The sequence below is a fragment of the Hirundo rustica genome, chromosome 6 (genome assembly GCF_015227805.2).
Source record: "Hirundo rustica isolate bHirRus1 chromosome 6, bHirRus1.pri.v3, whole genome shotgun sequence".
Lineage (NCBI taxonomy): Eukaryota > Metazoa > Chordata > Aves > Passeriformes > Hirundinidae > Hirundo > Hirundo rustica.
Window position 1 is genome coordinate 38,222,249 of NC_053455.1, and position 20,737 is coordinate 38,242,985.

The following is a 20,737-nucleotide window of genomic DNA, read 5'->3' on the forward strand; positions in this document are numbered from 1 at the left end:
ACCAGAAGTGGAAAAGGCAGAAGTATTTCAACCTTTAGCTTTGGCTCCTCTAGATAGCTAAAAAAAGAAAAACTGTCACTGCCAAAATGGAAACAAGAGCTATGTAGCAGGCTTGACTTTTCCTTTAGAGCTGTTGAGGATAATCCTACAATGTTACAGAGCCAAGGCTGTTTGAAAGAAGTAATGCTCCTCCAAAGGAGGGGTGGGAGGAAAGCCCCAGCTCTGCTCCCTGAGGAGGCACGGCTTGGCTTACTTAGCACCTTTACAAGGCAGAGCAGATCCCACTTTTGCTGTGTGCAGTTAGCCTAACTCAGCTGTGTTGCAAGAATTCACAGCCTCAACTGGTGGCACAGAACCTTAATACCTCCCTTTTTCAGAGACATACAGTTTATTAAATTGAAGTAATCAAAGCACTGACCTCCTCCACAGTGACCTTGTTTAAGTATACTTTAGAAATATTAAATGTACCTGTATTTTATATGGAAAAGACCACAATGAAGCAAGCTAAACCAGGATCTTGTACTATCATTTTCCTTTTGCACAGAATTCAACAGTTTAATTGTAGAAGGATGAGGGTTATTGTTTCTAAAGATACCAGAGCAAACATCTTACATGGAGTGGGAGGCAGGTGAGGCACAGGAAAACACAGCAGTAAATACAAGTGTGAACAAAAGGAGTGCTACAGTGAGGAAGCAGTTATATGTAGTGTATTAAATAAGGCCAGTGATAAACAGGATCTATACAAAACATTTTCCCCATTAAATTTATTTTAAAAATTGCTTTTACAGCTGAGATTACAACTGCTAAATTACCTTCCTAGTTCTATCCTTAACAAATCCAGACAAGTTTTCTATGTATTTTTTTAATGCAAAAATAACAACTACTTTTAAAACCAAGGTATTGAATGTGCCTCAGCACTATTATAACCTCTTTTAAGCATCTTAGAGATGAAAAGCAAGAGAGGTTTTTTAGAAAGTTAAGTTTACAATTATGGTATGCCTTAGTTTTCCAGAGAGCATGCATATTTTTTCTTCTCTTTGAAATTCTATTTTATAAGGATGCAATTAGAAATGCTGAATAATTGCTGTAACTTAGAGAATTTAAGGATTGATCTGGAGAACAGGGCAAGCATGTATTTCCAACTCTGATCATTTTGAACACTGGAGCTTTTTGAAGCTTGCTATCCAAAACCTGCATTCTAGCATGCAACAAGTGCATTCTTATGCACAAGTCTATCCTAAGTTGCAAGGAGGCTTCTTGAGCATCTTTCTTCCACTTATATTTTCTTTTTTAACATCTTTTAGTCAAGTAAGTTAGTTAAATGAAAATATTATGAAGCAACAAGGGAGTTCTAAGCCCCTGAAAGTTTAGAAGTCTCATGTCAGTGGAGAAATTGATCACATAAACATTATGCTCAGGGCACATTACAAGGTCTCATTAATTGCTCTCTGGATTCCACTAGCTCATAGCAACCTGAACCATACACAGACAGCACAAGCCTTTACATGAGAAGAACAATATTTACAGTGATGTCTTTGATACTTCTTATTCATCCTAACATGCAGACAGGCCTCTACGTTTTCCAAGAGTGTGAGCCTTTTTCTTTTTTCTGTCTTGCTCAAGTATCTCACGCCTTTCTTCCCTGGAGGGGAAAAAAAACAGAGAGAGACCACATCAAGTTTTATTAGAGGTAGAGACACAAGCAACCAAAGGAATCTGAAGCTGACCACAGCTTAACACAAGTTTAATCAGTGTGCTGCCATTGTATTTGCCATAGGCAGATAGCAGTGACATTATGGACTGAACCAAAACATTCAGGCAAATACTTCTCTCAGACATACAAGTCTAACACTCAAGGTAACAGCTTGTCAATACTGACAGCTTCTTCCAAGATGAAGGTAAATCTCCAAACTCTTGAACTGTTACCTTTCATGGAAAAAGAGTCTTAAATTCAGAAGAGCCTTTCTGTTGGCCTTCCTGAAACTGAACAGTCATTGGAAGGAAAAATGTCTTTAATACAAAAGTATTCTTTCCCAAACTACATTCAAATCCTAAGAAGAATGAATCATATTATTTTAAGTAACACTATTCACAAAAAGATGAGTGGTGTACTAACCTTGTCTGGAGATGTGGCTGTTTGTAATCTTTCTTATGTGAACAGACATTGCTACCGCCAGACTTACTGAGAGTAGCATTTTCTTTAAATTCTCCCCACGGTTTTAGTCGTCCTACACATTAGGGGCAAAAAAAGAGACTAGTTCAATAGTTTAGTAATTGTGTGCTTAACTTCTTATGATGAATTTATCCTAGCTAGCCTGTTTCTTGCTGGTTGTCTTGAAGATTAAATGCCCCTTTAAGCTGCACTATCAGTTTCACCAGCCCATTCCCTACAAGTAGTTCTTCTGTAAGCAGTAACAGGTGACTGTACTTAGAGGTAACACTCACCATGCAAAGTTCAGCTTCTCACAAGAGATTAAAAAAAGCCATTGTGTAAGGAATATTTCCCATTTCCTGTACATACGTCTATTCAGTGGAATACAAGGATATTTATTCTTATGGGCTTTTGGTCATAAAATCTTAATCTTCAGTAGGGAGGCTCTTAAAGCATATTATGAAGAAATTTAACATCAAACTGTGTGAGAATCCAGAGAGAAAGGAAAAGAGACAGGAAAAGAAGCTGTAGATTTTGCCCCCAGTGTTTGGTATCAATGCAGCCCTGTAGGAGCAGCTGAGTGTAAGGGGTGTGACGACACAGACCGCACAGGGTCACAGTACCTTTGTGTGGCTGATACCGAAGTGGCCGAGAGAGACTTGCTTTGAGATCAAATGTCTTCTTTGCGCTTGTGGGTTCCGCAGATTGAGCTCCAAACTTGAAGGGGGTAAGAACTACAAAAGGCATCAAGATACCATGACTAGAAAAGCAAGAGTTACTGTACACAGAAAGTTTGAAAGTGCCAGTGAGACCCCACTGCAATTATGAAGATCAAAGAGCCGTTAAATGCCCCTGCTGCTACCCCTAAATACAGAATTGCACAAACACAGCTCACTTGAAATAGGGAGGGCAAGAGTTGTAGAGTACTTAGCCCTTTAGCTATGATTGTACTATGGAAGAGCACATACAATTCTGTGTGTTTTTCTAGTCCTTCAAAGCAAATTGTGTTTCTTGTATGCCTATTTGGGACCAAGTGGTTTTTCAAGTTAAACAAAGAAGCATTCTTTTGAAACAGGCCAGCTTCAAATCAGCAAGGAACTTTGCTTGCCCTTTAAAAACATCTGTATTATACAGCAGACCAGGAAGCTCTGGGTTCTTGACCTGTGCAAATATCCCTGCGATGCTAAGGGTGTCAATGGCTGGATAGCAGAGCTGTGCTGCCACAGAGATTGTTTGTAATCAGAAGACTTCTGTTTTTTCTTAATTTTAGTTCCTGAGTTGGTCAGGGTACTGAGGCTGAAAACAGGTTATCATAAAGCACAGCTAGAAGTCTGATGCATGCTAACCCCACAAGGAGAATGAGACCTCTGAGAAGGTGTCAGGAATTCCTCTCTGTGCAGATGAGGTGCTCCTGTATCTGCTATATGAATCTTTTGCTATGTAGTCCCTTAAGGTCTAGAAGATTTTCTATCCTCTTCTCTGTAGGTAGCTGTGTACTATATGTTTAAGTCATGGCACCTAAACATTTTAGTCGAACCACCGGAAAACAAAGGAAATAAAGAAACTACTGCAGTTTCTGAAGAACCAGTCATAAATTAAAGAATTAAATTAAAATCTGGGTCTACGTGACATTCAGTTGTTAAAAACTTGTATAGTAATTGAGTAGGACAAAAGTCTTGATCTGAAAGAGCCAAATATTCACCATCCACTTTACCCTTGGATGCAGTCAGATTATTATTTCTTGCATTTCCCCTACTGTTCTTCTGACTTATTAGTTTGCAGTTCTTCTGAGTGTCAGGTGTGCAGATCTCCTCCAAGTATGGAGACATTCTAGATGGAGTCTTGGCAAGAGAGCGCTTGTGCTCATTATCTTTTGTGGCTTCTGAGAACCTGAGAAGTTTTAGAAATATGAAGACAAATTTAGTCACCTACAAGGAATGTAAGCAATGTGCCAGAATATAGAAGGTTTTGCATTCTACTTCTATTACAGGTATAAAGATTTATTGTGTGAAAGATGTTCACAACTCATATGAAAACTACTAAAATACCTTGCTGGTATAACACTTCAAGTTTCAAGCCAGTGTCAATAGGAGTAAGTATTACTAGAAATTACAAAGAACTGACTTCCTTGATGTTTTGAAAAGCAAATATATTTGGATGCAATAAGCTAGAGATATATTCACCAACACTAATGGTTTACTTTAGATCTGGATTCTGTAGTAAAGCACTGCATATTTTGTTAGTTTTAAAATTCAAATTAAGAAAAACTGAAATACAACCAACAGAATGCCAGACTTCAAAGATCTACAAAAGGAAGATGAAAGTTTTGAAACACAAGTTACCAGCATACCAAGACACACACATTCCATATGTGTATATACACATTTTTAATGAATACCTATGATTACTTATATACGTGTACATGCATAAAATTCAAAATCTTGCAAAAAGGCAATAATAAGCTATAAGCTTGCAAGATTTAGAAAGGGAATAAATATTGAAGAAAGCTGTTTTGGTGGGCAAGCAAGTTTATTATGAAGTACAGCTTGCAAGGTCCACCACAGTGCAACTTCGGATGAATGGAATTTCAGAAGCAAATTTTGAAAGTAATGTTTTGGTTGATGTATTGCTAGGAATCATTTAGGGCTGCAGTGAAGACATCCAAGCTCATCCAAGAGGACACTACAGCCGGTGTATTTTTTACATTTGTTACCTATTGAAATCAAAAAGAGGACATTTAAAGTAAAAACAAAGCCATTAAGTTTGTAAACTTGATTTTGACCTTAGAACAGCAGACCTGTATTCCAAAGCCACTTAATTATATGTTACCAGACACCAATATGAGAAACTGCATTATCTGACTTAAAAACAACAATTCCACGTGCACTTTAGTCAGGGACAAAAAAAAGCCCCAGCAGCCATGATCTTGGCATGCAAAAGTTGAAAAGTGAAGGTCATCAGAGAAAGTAACAGCCAAGGCCTGCAAACAACCATGTATTGTTAGCAAAGGGAGAATGTCTAATCAGAACTTCAGTCACTGGAAAGTTTAGGAAACTGCTTGAAGTCAACACTAGTATAATACTTAGAAATCAACAAAGAAACAGTAGAAATAAAGGCTTTCACTAGAAATCCAGGGGAAAGGACATTTACCAAGAGGATACTGTAAGGACTGTCCCTTCAATTCCTTCTTTTAAAACGTTTCTTGACCTAGACTTTAGGAAAATTATTAAGAAGCGAGTAAAACATACTAATAACAGGAGTATTAACACCAATAGAGAAATAGATCACTGGAGGAATGATGACATACATATGGTGTTCTAAAAGGAAATGAGATGAGGTGTGATAGCACTGAGTACAAGTTCATTCATTTAGCAATTCCTCATGACTTCTGGGGTCAGCTTGGTTCCCACGTGTTTATAGTAGGCAATCACAAGAGGACCCCTGCTGTAACACTGAAGGGGAGGGGAAGCAGAGGACAAGAGGAAGAAAGTACCTAAAAACCATTGCAAGACTCACCTAGAATACAGAAGTGAGTTTTGATTAAAAAAATTTACATAAAAATCAATTCAGATAAACAGAACCTATTAGGTTGCCTAGCAAAATAGAAAACCTAACAGAGTAACAGAAGAAAAATGATTTGTTTTATTTTGCATTATTTGGCTTTAGCAAAATGAAAGCCAGGAATTGAGATTCTTCTAACAGAGATAAAAATGAAGAATAAAGACAGTAACAGCACAGTGAGGCTTAAACCACCCACAAAGCCAGGCTGAAAGTTAGTAATCAGAATTAGTCTTGCAGAGTTCATACTTGGAAGAGAAACAATGTAGTAAAATCACAGTCAGAGTTGATTATTTCATGTGTATCTTATCAAATGGCTTGCTGGTAGCTTCGGTTTGCTCTTTTTACCTGACATTCATTTTGGATGTTGAAAGTACAGAAGGATGAAACGAAGATTTCTGGGATAAAATACTCCGATTAGCAGCATTCAGAGAATTGCGTGGTGAGCGCCGGAGGTTACTAGGAGTGCAGGTGTTGGAGAATCTGCCTCTTTCTGGATTTGGGCTGAATAAAAATCTTTTGCCACTGGCTTGTTTCTAGGGAAAACCAAATTTTGAGTTACCAGACTCTGCTGAAAATCTGTCTACAAAGCAGCCAAGAGGAAGGGAAAATAAACAGTGAACCAGAAGCATATGGCCTCTTCTGTTTTCTCTCTTTTTTCCCCCTCTTTAAAAGCATATTTTAAATGTAAATATGTTTGTTATTATTCAATTGACCTGACAACACATACCTTAGAATATGGAGTGTCTTTTTCTGATGCTCTTAAGGAATTTGATTTTCTGGTCAGCACCTGCCAATAGTAATTTGTCTGAAGTATACACTGATACAATATATGTCATTAAAAAAATAAATGTGGTGTGCAGGAGTTTTATTCATTGTTACTGTTTGATATGGACCGGGCAGTGCTAAAGTATGAATGATTCTATGGCCACAGACATATTCATTCATACATTGCTGTCACTTTTTTAGGCTCTACTGCACTTTGTGAGAGGCCTGTTAGCAGCTTTCACCCATGTGAGAGTGAAATACAAGAACTGAGAACAACACATATTGCATGTATTTTTAAGGAGAATCACATGCTACCATGGGATGATAGTTCAGGCACAAAAGAGAAATTCAATATTTAATTCCTGCTCTTCGAAAAATAACCTACCCCCTTGGTTAAATTTTGCAACAATTCAAACAGTTGTGAACAAAAGTTCCAGTAGATCTTTCAGAAAGATAATTGTGACAATGATTTTTACTCAAAAATGACAAGCTAGTGGTTGGTTTCTACAGCTGTACACTGTCAACGTGTAAAAATTTATATAGATAGACAAGTTATATACAAATAACTATATATAACTTATTATTTATGCCTACAGTTAAATTTCATTGGTTATAACATTCCACTGCATGTTCACATGACCAGCTACTTACTGATCAAAAGAGACCTGGTAAGACAGTTACAGAAAGGCCCTGGAAATAAATGAATATTCCAACAATGGGCGTCTTCCTGTGTTATCTCTTACCTTGACTGCACTGCAATTTTCATTCAGTTTTTTTTTCCTCTCAATGTAGTCAGCAATAGATTCCATTTTCTTGAATTGAGCCTCATGCAACTTTTTAAAGTCTAAGAAATTCCAAAAATAAGAAGTTTCACAGATCTGATATGGTTCTAAGGAAGTTAAGTACTGAACAGGAGGATTTTGTGACACCTATTGGTATGGCCTCCAAGAAGTCAATGCATCCCTCTAATTAAAGGCTGTAGACACAGCTGACCAAACAGGACTAAAAGAGTCAATTTCACCAGCTCCATGGCCCTTTACCTCATAATCTGGAGGATCACAGAAGCATAGTTTGGGTTGGGAGGGGCCTTTAAAGATCATCTAACCCAACCCCCAAATTCTGCAGTTAAAGAAAACAAATACCTCTACATCTGTGATGATTTAATGCATTTTAAGAAGTGCTGAACATGAGCTAATGTATCATAGCACAACACAACCATAGTATTTATAAAGTGAAAACTAAACAAGCAGGAATAATAGCATGTATGTGTTCCTATCTTTGAAAATCATTAATGCAAATACTGCACCAAAAAGTAACCAAAATGTTCCATAAACCAGTTTTTTAATATACATGCCAGTCATTTACTACTATGAATTTACAAGCTGGAATATGTACCTTGAAATGTAACATTTGGGATTTTTTTGTTTGTTTGTTTTTTTAAAGAGAGGATATTCTTTTATTTGAGCAGGAATAGAAATTAGAGTTGTAAAAAACTAAGTCAAGTCTCCCTTTGCAACATATCTCTTTCTAAAGATGGTAGGTTATCTTACTTGGTGTGGTAGCTGTCATTCCTGTTCTTGCAGACCTAGAAGCACGGCCTACACGCAAAGGGATCTTCTCTCCTGCAGGATGAGCATTACCTGATACAATAAGATTAGACAAAACCATTACAATCCCTGGAGGATGATTTAAAGTAATCACAGTAGTTTTAAATATTGTTCCAATGTTTGTTTCAAAACACACTGTATTGCTTCAAAGTGGGTTTAGCTTTTGAGAAATCAAACCAGCTGGAATAGGTACATTCTAAGTCTCTCGGAAGTGTTTTAACTGGTTTGTCAATGATAATATATCTTGACAAACCACAAGACCAGCATGAATCTTAGAAGTATTATTAGGTTAGTATCTTATGATAGTAAAATATTTATCAGAGAAAGTTTACAAGAGAACTGTGCATGTGATAAACAAAAGCTTTAAATTCACAGGCCTTGATTTGTGTTTTTTAAATGTTGATCCTAAAGAAGAAATACCTTTTGACCAACCTTTCTGCCACTGCCTTATTTACATATAGAGTCCAAGTTATTGTTGTCATCGCTGCTCTCAGGTACAGTAATAAGCTCATGTTCACATTTTACTGATTAATTTTCTTAAGAAAAAAAAATCAGGTAAAGATTCTACATCAAGTTCAGCATTTGCATATCAACAGCAAACATTTGCATTTCTGGTCATTCACATCCTCTCAAAAGTAAACTTAGATGACCTCAATATATTGAAAGAAATTCTTATTAGAAACAAATAATGGCATGAAGTTAAAAATAATTGTTGAAAAATCAATTAATCAATATTAGATGCAGACACTTGTTATTACAGCTATGAGCTGGAAGAGATGAGCACTGTTCCAACAGTCAGGATGAGTGCTGCCTCAACACAAGCATGCCCCACATACCCTCTATTGCTTTTGTTTTTAAAAACAACCTTCATAGAAAAACCCACATGTTTGAGTTAGTTCAAAATTATTGGTGGTCTTGGCTTTGTAAATTGGCCTTGTAAATTCTATGGAACAACAAGAATATCCATATAAACTTACAGACTACATACACTGAGCCTAACAGAGCAAATGGAGGTGTGTATCTTGCTTGACAGACCTCCAACATCAAAAATTATCAGATTGGATAGACAAACTCATTCCTTCTTGTCAGCTGAATACACAAAGCAGTGGGGGATAAATTAATTCATATTTTCAGTGGCATCATGTTTGAAGGACTGAGAATGCCACCAGATGAAAAAGTGATCCAGTGGAATACATTCCGATACTCTTAGGTAGGTCAAACAAATGATAAAGGTCTCTGAGTTCTTTCCTGCTAATTTTACTCCTGGAAAGGAAAAGATAGAGCTGTTTACCAGAAAAAGATAAATTAAGCATGAGGAAGAAAGTTCCGCTGTTTCTTGCCACCTCTTAGAGGCCAAATAACATCTCAAGGGTATTCCAAAAGACACTGAACCTTTTGGAAGTGTGAAACTCAAATACACTCAGATCTCTGAGAACTTCTTCACTTAAAAAAAAAAAAAGAGTTCTGAAGTCAAGGTCAGCAAAATTCCCACACTGCAGAATTTGTGGATTTGTGTTACAATATGGTAAACAAGTAACACAAACTCAAACCAGACCAATTTTATTCTGGTATCCCCAAAACAAGGTACTGATCAACAGCCATGCCACAAAAATCTTTGAAGACTAAATAAAATTATCTTTTGGTTATTCTAAGTAGCACAAGTTAAAGTTGTTTTTATCCAATTTTCTACTTACGTTGTTCTCCCCTGCCTTTAGGAGAAGTCTTCTCTGTTTGTTTCTTCTGTCCAGTACCCATCGCCGGATTCTCAATAGCTCTCTCTTCAGTTATTTGGTTTTTGTTTTGTAATACCTTCTGCCCCTTTTTGTGCTCACCCCGAGGGACTTCATTTTCTTTCATTTCAGAATGCACCTGCAATTTCAACATACTTTGTTTAACCAGTTTGTTCCAACTGGATATAAAGAAAGGTTGTTGTTCTGAGAACAGTGAGTCAGTGGAACAGATTGCCCAGAGAGGTGCACAGCCTTCATCCTCAAGGGTTTTCAATATCAGATTGGATAAAGCCTAAAGCACTGTGCTCTAACCTCACAGCTGATTCTGCTTTGATTGGGAGATCGAGCAAGAGATTTTTCTGAAGTCCAAACTGAATTAACCCATGAAGTACTTACCCTGTCACTTCACAAACTTAGATATATTAGAAAGCTTTGACCTCTCACATTTTAGTATAAAATTGCCTTCATTGATAAAAGTTAATTATTTGCATGCACGAAAAAAACTCACTGGGGATGTTACTTTCTACGGCTGTATTTTTGTATACTGTACAACTCTCTAACACTAAAAGACTAACACTTCCTCATTTTCTCATTTCCCTCCTCTACCTCAGTAAAAGCCTTTCAGACAGTTCTTAGTTTACCTACTCCTTGTAACTCAAAAAAAAAAAAAAATCCACCTCTATCTCACCTTGAAACTTTCTCTTCCTCAGTCACACAACGATCACAATTAAAAAAAATATGAGGTTTAGGCAATTGTGCAATTTCTGGTGTTTTTTTTTTTTTTTCAAAAAAGCGAGAACAGCCTTATTTTAGATAATTTCTGAAACTAGCCTAAGATTCAGAATACTACAATGAACTAGTAAAAGCAGTCTTACATTCAGATAAAGGGTTTGGAATTGTATATTTCTTAGAGGATTTTGTTTTCTTGAAGCAATGACTAGCAAGTAATGTCTGTTTATTACGGCACAGCGCATAGATAGACAAAACTCAGTGCTACAAAAGACCAGTACCAGAATGCTTGCATCTGAACTTTTATACATGTCTATACACACACAAGCACATATATAAACATATACCATCTATAAATGGTGATTGAAAAGAAATCAAGTGTGCCTAAATTATGCTCAGAGGAAGGGAGGACAATCAGCACACAAAAGCATGCAAGGCAAATCACCTGATTCTCATCAGAAAGCACTGGGTTTTCTTCAACGGTATTAGTTTCCTCATGGGAGTTCCTCTTTTTTCTGGTTATTTTCTTATCTTTATCGCGTCTTTTTGTAATAAAACACACTGAATCAGACATAATTTCCTCCTGATCGCTCAGTTCATCCAATTTGATGGAAGCAGATGCACTCTTTACAGGACCCTGCAGCAGAAAAATACTATAACTGGAAGATATCTCACAAAAATATAAATTAAATACTCCAGAAAGAGTTTCAATTTTATTATTGAAAAAAGTATTTTACACAGAGCATAAACAGTAGCATACCACGTAGCAGCACAGTAACCAAGAAACTGGCACTATCTAGCACTATTCCCTAAGCATAGAAGCTAATTGTTTGGAGACTTTAAATACAATTCCTATTATATTTCATTTTATTAAGATTATAAAAGCCTAATATTTTATATTTGAAACCGAACTTGCATGATTACCATGACCCTCCCATGTTTGTACATTTGTGTAATACTCTTCACCAATAAAATCAGGGCTCCTATCCTGCTCATGAAAATTTTAACAAAACTAACACGGTTTACACCAGTTCCTCAAACCTTTAAAGAAGATTTTTAAGGGATGCACTTAAAGGGGGAAGTACTTTAGAAAAAGCAGAGGAAAAAATTTCTTTAATCAAAAATTTCAAAAACATTGCCACACTCAACAAAATAATTCAGGTTACAGAAAACTTCTGAAAAAGTTAAGAAAGCAATACACTAAAACACAAACAAAGGAAGTAGCACGACTGTATTGCTTTCATTACAGTGGAAGTAAATTGTACTAGATGCAAAACACTTTCCAATTAGTATCTAGTCCCCCTCATTTAGGCATGCAAAATGGATAAAATATTTTTATACTTGGTACTGAATAGTGCCTGGAGCCAAACAAGCAAGAATTAAGATTTGTTCAGTGGAAATTAAATGTTATTTTTTGCATAGAATAGTTTTGTACTGATGCTGAAAAATACATTATTAATTTTGGCAGCTGAAAGGAAATCAGCTTTCAGCCATAGCAGCTGCTTCAAAACTAACGTTAGCATATCTACTTCTGTCAGTACATAAGTACTTTAAACTAAGGATACTAAGAAGAAAAAGGTATTTCTATTACAGTTCCCATCATGGTCAAAAACACCCTTCAGCACATGCCCTGCTCTATGGGCTACAAATTAAGGTTTACATTTCTTAAAAGCAACGGCTGATTTATTATCTGTTACCGTATTTTCACTTTCTTCTTTTGTCCCTTCAAAGTGCTGCTTCAAAGATTCCAACAATTTGTCTGCCTGAAGAGAAATCAAAACAACACGTGAACCAAACAGGCCATTAAGTCATTGAAGAACCGCATAAGCCCAACCCACAACGGATAAATCCAATCCTATAAACTGATCCAACAAGCAAGCAAAACACTTCCTCAATCCAACAGAATAAGGCATACCTAGGATGTCGTTCGAGTCAGTCAATTAGAGAAAGTGCCTAAGGCCACAGATAAATATGCCAGCATATTCTCCACAGAGGCACAAAGGCAAATTTCGCTAACTAGATTTCTCCTGATCTATCTTTCAGGAAGTTAACTGTTCAAGGAATGAGACAAACTGTTTTTAGCCCCACAGCGCAGCTGAACTTGAATTAAAATTGTAGCAAATTCTTGCAATTGCTACTGCCTTGCCAATGCTACACGCAAAGCACTCTTTTCATCCCTGGCACACATTCAGCAGAAACGGTAATAAAGTAACAATGAAAACACGCCTTTGTAATTCAGCTATGCGAGACTCTTAAACACCTAAGTGGAATGGTCTGCATAAAACCAGAAATACCCCAAAACTAACATCCCCAGAACAACTCTTAGTCCTGTGAGGACAGGGAGCTGCCTTGCCCACCCAAGCAGTGGATCTTTCTTTTACGGCTTTATGACTTCTGTCACTGCAGGCAGCACCTGCCAGGAGGGCCAGGCCTTGTCTCTCATGCACCTGCAGCTCCGGGGCGTCCTTAAACTTCTCGCCCTTAACCGCGACCACCAAACGCGCCCTCTCCTCCCTTAAGGTACTGTGTTGTCACTGTTCCTCCCACTTCGAGTCGTAAAAAAAAAAATAAACAAAAATTCCCACGGCCAACAAGCAACCACAACTACCCCCACTGGGAGCAAACAGGGCGGGGACACCGGCGTGGGGGAACAGCCAGGCCAGCAGGGCGGGGAGGGGAGGGGGCAGCCCCCCCTTCTCGATGCCGGGGGGACGCCGGAGCCCGGCTCTCCCCCTCCCCAGCTGATTGTCCGCATCCCGGACGGGAGCCAGCTCCCGGGGCGCCCCAGCTAGAAGCCACCACCGCACCGCTCGGGCGGTGCCGCTGCCAACGTCGCTCCAGACCCGGAGGGGGAGCCCCGAGAGGCTAGAGACCAGTTCCCTCGGCTCACGGCCGGGCACGGGGGCACCCCAGAGCCCGGAGCTTCGTGGGCAGCGCTCCCTCACAGTCGTCCCCGCCTCACCCGAAGGTTGGCCCTCAGTCCGGCAGCCTTAGCGATGCGCTGGAGCTCGGAGTATTTCAGCGCCTCCAGGTGTTGCAGCGAAGCGAGCGCCATGACGGCAGCTCCGACCGACCAACCGACACCGCTCGCTCCGCCCCCGCCGTTCGAACTAGCCCGCCGCGCCAGCCCATTGGCTGGGCCAGAGAAGGGGGCGTACCCCAAAGGGGCGAGGCGCGGGAGCGGCCAATGGCCACTCGGCCCGCCGGCCGCGCTTATTTTCAAGCGCGATGAAGCGTTCCCGGTAGAGAAAGGCGCGCGCGGAGCGGCCCGCTATCCAATAGCCGCGGGCGGCGAGAATCGACGCGCCAAGTGGCCAATGGTAACGCAGACCTGCGAACCGCGCTCCAATCCCGAGGTTCGGGGGGCGGGGCCCGACCCCGAGCCCTCGGCGGGAGGACATGGCGTTTCGGCGGCAGCTGCGACAGCTGTTCCAGGGCGGGCAGCCCACCGGGACAATCGTGGTGGAGCGGGCCTCTGCCCCCGCCGCTACTGCCTCGATGTCGCTGTCGGCGCCCCTGCCTCCGCCGTCGCCGCCGTCCTCTCCGTCGTCGCCGTCGTCGTTGTCGTGGTTGTCTTCCGTGCCGCCGGCCGCGGTGCCAGCGTCGCCGCCGCGGCGGCAGGGTCCGCTGCCGGAAGAGTGCGCCGTGTTCCACTGCCGCGGCTGCTGGACGGTGCTGGGGGACTCGCTGCAGCTGTGCGGGCAGGAGCCGCCGGGGCTCAGCGTCCTCATCTGCTTCAGTCAGTGCCTCATCGGGCCGGCGGGCGCTGAGGACGCGCCGCTGCCCCGTGCGGGCCTCGGCGGCGGCCGGGCTGGGATTGGTCCGGGGACTCTCGGCTGCAGCGCGTCTCTCTCTCTTTCTCCTTAGAAGTCACCAGCGATGTGATCTGGGAGAACTCGCTGTTGGTCGGCCTCGAGGGAGACCTCCTGGGATGGTGCGTAGCTCCCGTATTCCTGCGTGGGGCGGTAAATCGTGCGGGGAAAGCCGGGCTCCGATAAGGCCGGGAGCTCCTCTGGCTTGTGCGCGGGGGGTTCTGAGGGGCTTGGCAAACTCCCAAGTGACTTCTGTACCTGTTTCACACTTCGGATGGAGAAAGTTTTTGTAGGTACGTTGTTTTCACTTGAAATCAAAAGTTTTGCCGCTCTTACCGCCGTAGGTGGAGAGAAACATTCGAGCAATGCAGTAGAAGACAGCTTAATTTGTAGGTGTCTTTCTTCCCTCCCCTAAAAGGTCTCTTACTTAAAACATCTCTGGGTTTTGTTTGTTTTGGTGGGTTTTTGCTTGGTTTGTTTTTTTGGGGGAGGGGTGGCTTTTGGTTGGTTGGTTGGTTGTTCTTAAAACTGAAAATAAGAAACTTGTGCTGCCCTATTCATGAACCTAAAGTTAGCAAACTTTGGTAACTTAGTCTATTGGGCAGAATGTAAAATGTCATCTAGGGGCTTGCAGAACCAGTAGCTTGTTTAAAGGCTGTTTTACAAACTATCAGGACTGGAAACTTTTTCAATATAGGACTTACTCTTTTTTTTTACTTTTTTCCTTGCCCCCTCTCTGCATGGGGCAATAATCTGTTTTATTAGGAAGAACTTTCATGTGGCACATGCATTGTTTTATAATTTAAATAATGTTTAAATAGAATAGTCTAAACCACTCTGCAATAATAAGGTGTGCATTTTCTTCCTTAACAGCAACTTCACTTATTAGAGAGGTTACTTCTTTCACAACATACCAAATTTTTTATGGTCAGGTTATTTTTGTACATATGGGTTTTTTTTGAGGAGAAGGCATTATTATGCCTTGGATTTTGCCCCAGTAGAATTGAAGGTTTGATGCCCTCTAACAAAATGCAGCATCCGTGGTTTCAAAAGCTTCTGTTTAAGAACACTTTCCCCTTTCTCCATTTTAGTGCTTATTATTTATTATACTGCCGGTCATGTGGCTTGGCCTTGGGCTTCATTCTTTATTCTTCTGGCAGTGACCTGGCATATCTCCGAGGCTTGTTCTGTTTCTTCAAGGACAGCATCATGTGGTGAGTACACTATATTCTTATGGTCAGTGACTTCACAGGTAGTTGTAAGTTATTGTACAACCAGCCTACAGCTAACAAAAGCGGTTGGACTTTCGTCTGGGCACATTGGTGTGGGATTTTAATATCCTTGATGTCTAAATTCATCAGTGTTGATGTGAATCCCTTTGATTTGCCTTGCATCTCCTGAGTGTCCTCGTGTAAATTAAGTCTTCAAATTTAGTTGTGTGCAATACTGAAATCTCTTCAGTTCCAGATTCATTTATCTAACATAAGGTATCAAAGTGGTTCCATGATAAGTTGAGGACTTGGCTATAGAAATTGTAAATTACTTACGGCTGCTGATGAGAGGATCTTGATTCCAAAATAAAACCATTGTCATGTTTTGAATATTTTCATAATTATTACTTTTGGCAACAACCTTGTATCTACTTTAAAATAATCTTAAATCATCCATCTAAATAATGCAACTATAGGTTTTTTAACCAATTTTCTTGTGATTTTTTTTCCCTTCACCCTTTTGTTTTCCAGTTACCTCTTAAAAAACCAAATGGTTATAGAAGCTTCTAAGGTCAATTTTCCAGCTGTAACCTTAAAGGAACACATAGAAAAAGTAAGATTTCCACAATAATGGAAAATACTTTTAAAATGCTAATAATTTTGGACATTAATTCGAAAACATTGATACAATTGGGGGTTTTAAAGTGCCTAAGGTTGAGAAAATGCTGCCTTATATGATAATAACTGATAATGCCTGAGAGGTGGAACATTTTCTAAGACCTCTAAACTGCAGAACATACCCCGTTCTGGCTAAATTTTGGTAAAAGTTTGTTACCCTTTTATCTCTATACCTTGCAAAGAAAAAAAAAACCAAAAATAATTTATACAGACTTGCCTAAGTATTATGACTTGTGTTGTCATTGTTGAAGAATTTTAAAATAGAATTTTTTGATTTGAAAGGGATTTTTAAAGAGTTACATTTTTACGTCTGTGTAAGTTCGAAACAGCATGGCAGTATTTGTAGTTTCAGAGACAACTCTAGGACCTCCCTCCGGTCTTCAAACTGGACATTCTTATCTGTAACCTGACTAGTTATGTTAGTTAATTGCCTGTGCCTTAGCTCAAATAAAGTTATTGTGTGTAGGAGACAGCTAGTATATTCAGTATTTATGTGATTATTTGTTCCTTACTTTTTGGTGCGGGGGGCTTGAGTTTAGATTTTAGTTTCTCTTGTAATGGGCCATTGACATTTCGTAAGATTTGTTCTTTTCCAAGTCATCTTCCAGTTTCTGTAGGATCAGATTGTTTTTACAGGTCATGTGAGGCTAAGATGCAAAAATCTTATCCAGGTAAAACTTCTGAAGTCAAGACATGATTTACTAAAAATACATGAATTGAAGTAAAAATATGATAGCACTTCATTGCAAACACGAATTATGTGACTGTAGAGAGTTTGTCTGTTGTCTAGAACAAGCTCAAGCATTTGTCCTTTGGTTTTTGATACATGATGTCCACATGTACTCCTAAGCTAATGATGAAAAAGTTTGTCCACATACTGTCAAAGAAAACTTTGTATGAAAACTTAAGTAGGAAAGATCAGATTCATCATAGTAAAACTGCAGCAGCTCCATCTCCTTAAGTAGTTATTTCTGTTATGTCCCTGGAAGGGCTGATACTGGCACACATTCATCCATCTCCAGTTTGCAGTGCAGCCCTCTGATCTGGGTGCTGGTTTTATCAGTACTAAACAGGCAACATAGAGATCAAGCCCTCTGTAATTTCGTAGAATCAAAGAATCATTTCTCCTTTCCCATCTTGAAAGTAAGTTGCTCTTTAGCCACGTAAAGTGGGGTGCAGGTCATTCAAAGATCAAGCGTTAAGGACTTTTTTTGCTAATTTTGACACTCTTCATTTCTCTTTTTTCCTAGGTGAAAAAAAGGGTTGTGGACTTCAATGATCACTTAGAATTAGTGATAAGGAAGCTGGAGAAACTGGAACAAAATAATTATGTAACAGAATGGCAAAACTCTTCAACATATCCACATGACCTACTATTACCTGCATACCTAGAATATGCAAGAGTTAATGCCAACTAATATCCATTTTCAAGAACTGCTGGAGTTGTTTTTGCATCTCTGCTGAGTTTGGCCATTACAAAGAAATAATGTACCAGACCAGGTCTGAGTGTTGATCTGTCACTTTGTCTGTGTGTGTAAAGATGATGAAATGCATCTCAGGGGAACACCTGAAAATCTGACATCTTGAAGTTGTGCTTGGAGAATGAATAGCTCACCCATGCAGCATGTCATTCTCTGAGGCTATATTAACTGTGGCTTTGGTTTTCCTAATGACTACATGGGGAAAACCATCCTTTGAAATAGTGAAGTCAGGTTTCTGGAGCTATGCAAAACATACTTAACAAGGTGATGATAATTCAAGAGCCACCATTACAAACTGAGCATTCTTAGAGATCTAAAGCTCTTGTCCTACTTTTAATACAGACATAGCGTTAATGGCAGCTTTGGTTTTAGTGGCAGCTAGTTTTTGGTGAAGTGGCTCATTAGCTGATATGTGAGCCACTGCTAAATGGACTCCTGAATAGTTTTGAGATTTGCTTGTGTGTGTTGCCTGCAAAGCAGCAGACAAGCACATCACAGATGCTGCAGTGTTCCTAGTGTATGAGTCTAGATGGCACCATGGAGGCACAAAATTTTGGATTTCAGGTAAAAGACAACCCACGTGCCTGCGAAGTCTGCTGCAGTGCAGCCCCAGAACCAGGACTGAGTCAAATTCTGCCAGCTAAGCCTGAGAGCAACTGCCTCGAACAGATCTGAGCATTTCTTTCTGGAACATCAACAGTCTTCTGCGCAATTGTGGAAGCACTGCTTTCCTGAAGTTATGATTTGCCTGTTGGTTTAGCATGGATGGTAAAAACCAATTAGTGACTGTTTTTTCAAGACGGATGGCCGGATTGGCCAATTAAATATAGGGACACACCTCTGGGTCACGCAAGAATAAAATCAGCCCGGGAAGGCTCTCTTCCTTCTAGGCCGGTCCCAAGTTAACATCGTGGGTAGCAGAGGAGGGTCCGGCTCAGGCCCTGCTGCCCTTGGGCGACTGGGCCGGGCCGGGCCAGGCCTCCGGGAGCCGCTGCCAGCACGGGGAGCGGCCCGGGCCGGCTGAGGTCCCCCCCCTTTTCCCTCCGGCTGAGGTCCCCCCCCTTTTTCCCCCGGCTGAGCCCCCTTTCCCCCGGCTGAGCCCCTTTCCCCCGGCTGCCGGCGGGGGAGAGCGGAGGCTGCAGCTCGGCAGCGCTGGCCGCGTGCCCGCGGTGGAGGGGGCCAAGCCATGGCCAGGCCCGGTGGCAGGTGGCAGCAGGGAGGGGAGCTGCAGCCTCTGATAGCAGCTCTGAGCTGGGCCACCCTGGATGAGACCGAGGGGTGGGGCAGGACGCATCCGCCAGGCAGGCCGCTCCGAGATCTTTCAGCCTGAGCTCTCTTCCCCATTCCCGCGGCTTCTGAAAATCCTAGAGGCTGCTGCCCGGCAGGGATAGGGTAAACGTCTGCAGGCCCGGGCAGGAATATTAACTCTTTCCTGGCACAGACTGAGACTTTTTTTAAACTCTAATCCTTCTCAGAGAGAGAGGAAAGTCCAGACTGGAGATATGTAAAGGGACAATATGAAGATATCAAAGTCAGTAAAGGGAGAGTGACCCCTTAAGTGGAAGAGATTGCAAGTTGCCTTGGTCCTAGGTGGGAAAATCTATGAGTTGTGGTAACAGACTGTAATGTGAATATGCTAGAGTATTCCTTTAAATTGTGGACAAATATGAATTGGGGAGGTGATTATTTAGATTTGTGGATTTTTGAGCAATGGTATTTGTGATTTATTGAGTAAATATTGAATTAGAAACTGATCTGGTGATCCCATGAGATGTTTGAACAGAGGAATGAGAAGCAGCCCTCTGCACGTGTGAAGAGGTGAGAAAATATCTCTGCTCCTTAAGATGAAGGATTCGTTGCCTTTGAAGTTGTACATCCCTAAAAGGTGACACCCCGATATGTGTGAGTCCATGGCCCCCATGCAGTCACGGGAAAGGCTTCGTGATATGGGAGGTCCACAAGCGGGCTGCTTTTGTGAGAAGTGGAAACCACAAGCAGATTATGTCTCCTGTGGAAAGTTACCAGAACAAATCAGGAGAGACTTCTCTCTCTCAAAAGACTGAATGAAAGACTATTTTATAGACTATTTATACTGACCTAGAGTTCTAAGTTTTGCCTCTTTGCATTGTTTGTGGGAAAGTTAACGGTTTGTAAGGGGAAGGAAAAGTGTTTTAAAAGTTTCATCTTAGTCTTAATTTCTCTTTTTGGTGTGTGTTAATAAAACTATTTTTTTATCTTTAAGCTTGGGCCTGCTTTGCTTCCCCTAATCCTATCTCACAGACAGAGGGAGAAAGGAAAGACCGCTACACTAAATTTGGCAAACAGAAACAAGTAAATGTGAAACCGCTACATAATTTCGTGTTTCTGCCTGGTTTCGAACAAACCTAACACACTGTTGCCTTCAATTGGCTAGTTAAGATGTTTCATAAAAAATACCTTCTCATGGCTCATTGGCATTTCTCTCTGTTGAAAACTGCTTCTGCTTATTTCCAAACATTTAGAAAATAATATTACAGAAAAGAAAGCACTTCTTACCCTTTGTTACTGGGACAGAATACCCCCGATTCTTGTTTGTAGGAAGACTGAGGGACCTTTTTCTCTCCCTTTTGCTGCCTAAAGGGATAATGTTTTTCCCTAAAGGGACAATGAACTTTATGGAAAGTTTAGTAGTTGTCTGTAGTAGTCTAGAGAGGATTCTGTTTATCAGCTTAATCCCAGTGATGCAAATTGCCTTCTCCTTACATATATATGTCCAGCAGGTTGCAGACCTCGTTGCTGCTGCTGCCAGTTCTGTATTTTGTTTTATTTGTAAAATGAGTCATAATGGGCTTGGAGCAGAGGGGACAAAACTCACTGTAAGGCACCTCAGAGGTTTTAGGTGAGCAGCTGGTACTTAGGCTACTACTAATGCTGCTTTCTGTTTGGGAGTTCTGTATGGTCTCAGTTCGTTGTGGTAAGCAAAACCACAGAGTATCAACAGTCGTTCTGCAAGGAGAGGAGGGATTCTCACA

The 20,737-nt window shown here is 40.7% G+C and overlaps 2 protein-coding genes across 5 annotated transcripts; one reads left to right on the plus strand and one right to left on the minus strand.

Moving 5' to 3' along the window:
• Nucleotides 1-771: 771 nt before the first annotated feature.
• NUSAP1 (nucleolar and spindle associated protein 1) lies at nt 772-13,709 on the minus strand. Of its 4 annotated transcripts, none has more exons than XM_040067014.2 (12): nt 13,507-13,709; nt 12,242-12,307; nt 10,990-11,181; nt 9,780-9,954; nt 8,029-8,118; nt 7,222-7,322; nt 6,441-6,500; nt 6,059-6,246; nt 3,867-4,042; nt 2,776-2,886; nt 2,117-2,228; nt 772-1,642 (listed from the first exon to the last, which is right to left on the minus strand). In XM_040067014.2, exons 1-12 carry the CDS (start codon nt 13,597-13,599, stop codon nt 1,555-1,557), a joined length of 1,452 nt encoding a protein of 483 aa, XP_039922948.1. In that variant the 5' UTR covers nt 13,600-13,709; the 3' UTR covers nt 772-1,554. The 4 variants fall into 4 exon arrangements, with proteins under 4 accessions (XP_039922948.1, XP_039922947.1, XP_039922950.1 ...); XM_040067013.2 differs by having other exon boundaries at nt 3,855-4,042; nt 13,507-13,656; XM_040067016.2 differs by lacking the exon at nt 6,441-6,500 and having other exon boundaries at nt 13,507-13,656.
• Nucleotides 13,710-13,838: 129 nt separating this feature from the next.
• On the plus strand, nt 13,839-18,778 carry OIP5 (Opa interacting protein 5). Its single transcript, XM_040067022.2, has 5 exons — nt 13,839-14,283; nt 14,412-14,478; nt 15,448-15,570; nt 16,099-16,180; nt 17,496-18,778. The coding sequence occupies exons 1-5, from the start codon at nt 13,944-13,946 to the stop codon at nt 17,661-17,663; spliced, it is 780 nt and encodes a 259-aa protein (XP_039922956.1). The 5' UTR covers nt 13,839-13,943; the 3' UTR covers nt 17,664-18,778.
• The last annotated feature ends 1,959 nt before the right edge of the window (nt 18,779-20,737 follow it).